General features: G+C 51.0%; 3 protein-coding genes across 3 annotated transcripts; 2 read left to right on the forward strand and 1 right to left on the reverse strand.

Moving 5' to 3' along the window:
• Window positions 1–221: 221 nt before the first annotated feature.
• JCM6883_004874 (uncharacterized protein) lies at window positions 222–648 on the reverse strand (the record flags this gene model as incomplete). The annotated part of the gene is made up of 2 exons (XM_076635667.1): window positions 222–397; window positions 474–648. The coding sequence occupies 2 exons, from the start codon at window positions 646–648 to the stop codon at window positions 222–224; spliced, it is 351 nt and encodes a 116-aa protein (XP_076484348.1).
• Window positions 649–1,286: 638 nt separating this feature from the next.
• On the forward strand, window positions 1,287–3,651 carry JCM6883_004875 (uncharacterized protein; the record flags this gene model as incomplete). Its single annotated transcript, XM_076635668.1, has 6 exons — window positions 1,287–1,548; window positions 1,613–1,670; window positions 1,736–2,388; window positions 2,452–2,792; window positions 2,854–2,961; window positions 3,022–3,651. The coding sequence occupies 6 exons, from the start codon at window positions 1,287–1,289 to the stop codon at window positions 3,649–3,651; spliced, it is 2,052 nt and encodes a 683-aa protein (XP_076484349.1).
• Window positions 3,652–4,057: 406 nt separating this feature from the next.
• Window positions 4,058–4,923, forward strand: JCM6883_004876 (uncharacterized protein; the record flags this gene model as incomplete). The annotated part of the gene is made up of 4 exons (XM_076635669.1): window positions 4,058–4,370; window positions 4,438–4,647; window positions 4,716–4,795; window positions 4,870–4,923. The coding sequence occupies 4 exons, from the start codon at window positions 4,058–4,060 to the stop codon at window positions 4,921–4,923; spliced, it is 657 nt and encodes a 218-aa protein (XP_076484350.1).
• Window positions 4,924–6,519: the final 1,596 nt, after the last annotated feature.

A 6,519-nucleotide genomic window follows, 5' to 3' on the forward strand; every position in this document is an offset into this window, starting at 1 on the left:
GAGGGAAGGGAGAGAGCGCAAGAAAACGGCAAAGACTCGTTTTTCTCGTTTCTGGACTCGCTTCTCGCAGCAAAAGCGTCTCGCATAGTACTCGAGTGAGAGAGACAGAACAAGCGATCGATTCCAGAACCCAAGACACGATCAAACAAAGAAAAGAAGCGAAATGACAAGAAACAAGAAACGAATGAACGAGAGGAAAGTCCCTAATCGAAACGAATTGCTCAATCCTTCTTCTCTTCGACCTTGACACCCTTGTCTCCCTTGTCGTCGTATTTCGCTTTGTCGTTCAAGATCTTGTTCTTCGAGGGAATATCGTCACCTTCGACGTTCGAGTAAGTCCAAGCCTCCGAGTTTGGTCCAGTACGGCCACCCTTCCATCCCTTAGATCCAGTGAAGACTGTGTAGATTCGAACGAGGTGTCAGCCCTCGTCACGAACAGAAAGAGATTGGTCAAAGAGAGGTTCGTGACTGACAGGGATCCGGAAGAGCATTGTATGGACCAGTACCGAATCCGTCGTCGTTGAACGAGTCGTCACCAACCGAGAAAGGAGAAGAGGAGTCCTCCAACGAGTTCGAATCGAAAAAGTCGTCGGCGAGGACGAAGGAGATGAAGAACGCGAAGAAGGGGATCAAGATGGAGAATTTCATGATTGATTCGACTGAATTTGTTCGAGTACTTGAGTGAGTGAGAGTTGTTCGAGGTTTGACGTTCAAAGTCGAAGATCGAGTTGAGGTGAGAGAGAGAGGAAGAGAAAGAAAGAGAAGAGAGAAAGGGGAAACAAAAACTAGGGCGATTTTTCCCCTCTGAGACAACGGACATCACTTCGAGCGAAATCCGACTTTTCGTCCCCGAATCCCATCCTTGTGTCGTTGTACTGATTCTACAACCCTTCCTCGTCTGATATCTACTGTAAACGCGCGAGGGGGACTGGAAAGACGTCAGAAAACGGAGAAATCCGAGCGAGAGATCAGTGCTTCTCATCGTTGCGATCTAGCTCGTCCCTCTTGAGAGCACGAACGCAGCTTCACTCCACCTGGATTCGCTCGACGCCCTCCCGCGACGTAGCGAGAGAGCAAACGCGAATCTCAGATGAGAACCTGAGAGAGCGAGGAAAGCGATACCGAGCCGTTTCTGAGCAATTTGGCGCGTGTTTCTGTGGGTGAGTATGAGCCCTAGCAGTCGTCAGACTCGTCGCTGCGCCGGAAGTGAGGTGTAAGAGTTTGAAGGACGCGGCTTCTGTCTTTCGACCTCTACTCTTCACCAATCTCCTCAACGACGACTGAACATGGCAGCAATAATACCACAGAAGCGCTCGACATCTCCAGCACCCCCAACTTCAACCGATCCCGACCTCTCGCCGAGCAGTTCGAAACAACCTCGACTCGACGCGAAACTCCCGTCCGATGCAGCGGGTTCAGACGTCAAGAAGCGAGGGAAGAGAGTACCGAAAGGTTTCAGAGGTAAAGGGGATTCGGGACCTATGGAAATGGGAGAATCAGAGAAGAGTTACCTCTCGACTCAATTCGAAGTCGACGATTCGACTGAATGTGAGTCTCTTTCTCTCGTTGAGCTCTGGGTTTTGGGCTGAACGACGAAGGTATTCTCATCTAGATCAGGGAGCTTTGTTGGCGTTAGAAGGATTGATTGCCAAATCCGCTTATCCCACGAGGTTCGTTTTCATTTTCACTTTTCTCTCTCCTTTTCCTCGCTGAATCTCTTCCGCTATCGATCCAGACAACACATTCGACAAATCCTTTCCCTCTGCTTCTTTCCCCTCCTCTTCAAGCCTCCAACCCGAGTATCAGCTTTCGCTCGAACGACTTCTTCGGCGAGAACGAAACCCGTTCTCCCCTCCTTCGACCAAGATCCGTTCAACCTTTCTCACAAGAAGATCCGAGAAGAAGCGAGAAAGATTCTGGACGACCTCATCGCGACGAATGGAGTCGAAGTCGTCTGTCGGTCGATCAGAGGATACGGAATCCCTAAACTTCCGAAATCTTCCTCCCCGACGACTCTCGAAGATCCATTCGAATCGACATCGATCAATTCTTCACCTGTACCGTCAACAACCTTCACGAAGAGTATGAAGACCAACACGAAAGGAGGAGGACGAGGGAAAGGGAAACAGAAAGCAACTTCAGCTCCCCCTTCAAACTCGGACGAAGATCTCTCGCTGTCAGATTCGGACGACGTACTCGCAATTAGCGCGAAACGTATCGGACAGACTGAGAATCTGTGGGATTTCTTGGCGGGGACAATGGCGAAGAAACCGAGAGTTCCGACGAGAGAACAACCAATTCTCGATGGAGGATGGGAGATCTTGAGGAGTTGCGTCGAGGGTTGGAGAGTCGAGTTTGACAAGAAGAAAGAGACGGCCTTTGCTACCGGTCAGTACCCTGTCTTTGAGCTGCCCATCGAATCGAGAACTGACGGTTATTTTGACGACTTAGATTCTCCGATTCAACCTATCAGTTTGTTGCGATACTTCAAACCCTCTGCGACCTCCTCGATCGCAAGGGAACTCTCTTCGAAAGCTCTCGACGTCGCTTTTTGGCCTTTCACGGATTCCGCTTTACCGAAATCTCAAGTCGAGTCGAACGATTCAGACGGTGAAAGCGATGCATCGAGCTTGTTCTCCGACGACGACTACAAAGGAAAGGGCAAAGGCAAGGCGAAGGTAGGCTCGAAGGCGAAGGCGAAAGAGAAGCAGGAAGACGAAGAAGAGCCGCCTTTCGAGGGAGGAATGAGTTTGGAGGAAAAGAAAGAAGTCGGAGTGAAATTGCTGTGTCTCGTGAGTCACATCTCTACCATACTGTACTTTGACTTGACTGACTCGACTATTCGTGCGATAGATCGGAGAGTTGTCGACGACGGGTCATTTGGACGGAACCGCAACTTTGGCCGAATTCGTTCAGAGGATCAAAGCTCTCGATCATTCGAGTTTCCCTACTCTCCTCGAGGTACGGTTCTACTTGCCTCCCTCTATTGTATTCGTACTGATCAGTCGGTCGGTCGCACAGCTCCTGTCACTACACTCCTCTCCCTCGTCGCCATTCCTCCCTCGACTTCTCATTACCTATCTCGAATCTCACTCACACCCCCTTTCCGCGAGCGTCGCCCTCGATGTTCCGTCCCTCGCTTCTCTCTCGTCATCGACTCTCGCCGCAACCAGTTCTGCTGATCATCTCACATCGCCACGAAAGCGAGCTCTTGCCGCTTCAAGTTCCCTCTCTTCGATGCCGACTGATACACAATCGCAACAAAGTCAATCTCACGGGAACACGCCCACATTACCTACACAAACGCTCGCGCAGGTCGAAGCCGAATTTTGGAAAACTCCTGACCTCGAATCGAAGGAAATGCTCGTTCTCGTTTCGCGGATACCGATCGAAGTACCTCTACCTCGCACAACATCAGCAGAAGCAGGAGGAGGAGGAAGGAAAGCAAAGGGACTCGTTGTGTCTACCGAAAGATCCGCGAGGGCCGCAGAATGTCATCGACTAGTCAAGGAAGTCTTGCTTGATCGCAAATTCGAGGAAAGTGAAGCGAGGGGTCGAAGTCAGGAGGAGAGGAACAAGTGGATCAGAAAGGCGAGGGAGGTTCTGCAAGGAGTTGAAGAAGTCGTAGAACAGGCGAAACAGAGGAAGTAATTCGATCGTCTCACGTTTCACCTCCACGTTAGCCCCGTCGACGTCCCGTCGTCAATACGAAGCAGACTATGAGTGACCCAAGTCTGCGATCCATGCTCGAAACCCGGTACACCTCGCCCTTCTCCCCACTCCTCCGGCTTTTCGGTTCGTTCGAAATAGTTCACCCGAATCCAACCTTACCTTCTTCGACTTTACACAACCGGTTCCCTGTCTTTCGGTCGATTAGACTCGACGCACGTGAACGACCATGCTTGCGACTCGCACTAGCGTCGTGACTCTCTGAACGTTTACCCGGTTCAAGTTCTCCACCTTGTCTGTCAACTTGCGAGCTCATCTCTATTTCAGCTTTCTTCCCTTCGTTTCTTCTTGCTCCTTCCCTCGGTTTATTCCTGTTCCAACCGATACCATGCTCTTCACGACGAAATCGACCTTCAGTCTCTTGCTCTCCCTCCTTCCACTCTGCGTCTCCTCGCTCTCGATTCTCTCCGCCTCGCAAAAACTCGACTCTCGCTCTCTCCTACTCGAGAGGGATAACACGAAGAATGATTCGAGCTCGTCACCTCACGTCACGACTGCTCCCACTCCTCCCGAATTCAAGTGGCTCTACACGGTTTTCGCTTATTGCCCTGCGAATCTCGCTCCTGATCTCGCAGGTCCTTATGGAGTGAGGAAAGTAATCCCTATCATCGGAGGTGTAATCGAGGGGCCTTACTTCAACGGTACGCCTCGTTCCTTTCCAATTTGGTGGATGTTTCGCTGAACTCGAAGCGTCCGAGCGCCGTTCAGGAACGCTTCGAAACCTCGGAGCTGACTGGGGTCTCGTCGACCCTCAGACTGGAGTCTTCTCGGCTGATACTCGGTACGAAGGAGTCACGGATAAAGGAGACGAGCTTTACTTTCAGACCTCTGGACCTGGACAAATCGATGGAGGCCTGCACCTCAGGATCAAAGTCGAGACGAGCTCTCGTGAGCTCTATTGGTTGAATGAGATCGTCGGTGAGTCCTCATTGCTGTGACCGCCCGAGAGAGCAAGTTCTGAGAGTCGTCTCTTTCTCTCATGGCAGCGGTCGGAGAATTGCAAAATGTTGGAAACATGACTTACTTGAACGAAACCGTCTCCATTTTGCGAATCGACGCATTCAACGTGAGTGACTCTCGCTTCAGAGCACGAGCATCGACCTGAACTGACGATTTCCTAACCTGAGCTCATTTCGATAGTTTGCGAACGACCGAAATACCTCGATGTTCCTCAACTCGACTACTAGTTTGTGAACCGCACTTTCCACATTGTGTGTCGAGAAAGAACGTAGCAAAGGCAACGGGCTTGTAGTCGCAAATACGTCGAGGAAGGGTAACAAAGCTCGCAGAGCTTTTTCGACTGTTCACACTCGCCTGCCTCTAACTCTTCCGAGAGCGATTCGTCAGTTCAGGGAGAGAGTTACTGCGTGGAGCAGCGCCGGCTCACGCGCGACTCGCGAAAACTTGTGAACTTGCATGTTGCAAATTTTCAGTCCTGAAGTGACGGACAGGCCGAGTCGAGCAAGGTAATCCACATAAGGAGAGGTTCTCAGTAAAGAGTGTGGTGATGCAAGCAAGAGCAGAGAGCTTGCGAATTGCGCAGAGTTTTCGACGGACAGGCGAGTCGAAAACGGGAACGAGAAGGTACTAAGTGGGAGAACCGCACGCCCGCGCGCAGTACAGTCAAGTGGCTGCTTTCCAGCAGCTGTGACATTCGATGACTGCTCGTAGGGGCAACCGGATCTAAGGAAGGTAGGAAAATATCGAAATCTCGAATGAGCACTCAATTGAACAGTCCCCTTCCCGTCCGGGGGAGCAGCTACCATTCCTCCTTGACCTAGTAGATACTAACGAGTGACAAATCAAGTCATATTGCTCATCTTCACAAGCTCAGAAGAGCGTCCAACAATCCCTTGCAAATTCCTCCGTCTCCCTTGACCTTGTCCACCTCACTTCTCTCTTGGCGTACGCTCCTGATCGATAAGTGAAGATCTTGACGTTTGAAGTACGAAGCCAGGTGAGGAGAGCAGGCAGGAGGGGGAACCGGAAGAGGAGGGAACCTTGTTCATCCTGGTTTTGAATGTCGTCAGCCGTGAGGCTTCCGCCGAAGAAGTTACTGCCGACAAGATGGAGCTGGGAGAGGGATGGGAATGAGGAGAGTAGATTGAAGAAGGCGGGGAAATTGTCCTGTACCACACACGGGTTAGCTGCTTTCATCTTGAACGAGCTGGGAAGAACGCACATCTTCCGCGAAACTACCCCAGCCTGTGAGTGTCAATACTTGAAGGGACACTACACGTTGTGCAGTCAAAATCTTCGGAATCCAGGTAAAAGTTGCGAATTTGAGTTGTTCAACATCGGTGAAAGAGAGAAGTCGGAGAAGACGCGTGAAATTTTCGGAGGTAAAATTGTCGGGGTCAGATCGATATTCAGGACGTAAGAACCTGAGTTGTAGTGCAAGAGATTTGAGAGGAAGACGGAGCGAAGACTCGTCACGAGGCTGGCAAGAGAGACGGGTAAATGAGAGGGCGACCAGTTTCGCACATCGAGGAGAACTCACAAGCCGGAGGGCGCGGTCAAGACGATCGAGAAGGTTGTTGACTTGAGAAGGGACGACAGGGTTCGGGATGAGGGAGAAAAACCGAGTGTTCGTCCAATCGATGTTGACGCCCTCGAAGTCGAGACACTTCCAACTCCAGTAATTATCCGAATACTGGAGGTTCAACTGTGGGTAACCATTTTTGTAGAGCTGACACGTCCTAGTAGGACACTTCACTTCCTCCAGCCAATGTAGGAGCAAGCGTTTCCGTTTCCTCCAGGATTCATCGTCACAAAAGAAAGCGAAATGAG

This window comes from Sporobolomyces salmoneus (genome assembly GCF_050403485.1).
Source record: "Sporobolomyces salmoneus JCM6883 DNA, S_salmoneus_JCM6883_v1_ctg135, whole genome shotgun sequence".
NCBI classification, from domain to species: domain Eukaryota; kingdom Fungi; phylum Basidiomycota; class Microbotryomycetes; order Sporidiobolales; family Sporidiobolaceae; genus Sporobolomyces; species Sporobolomyces salmoneus.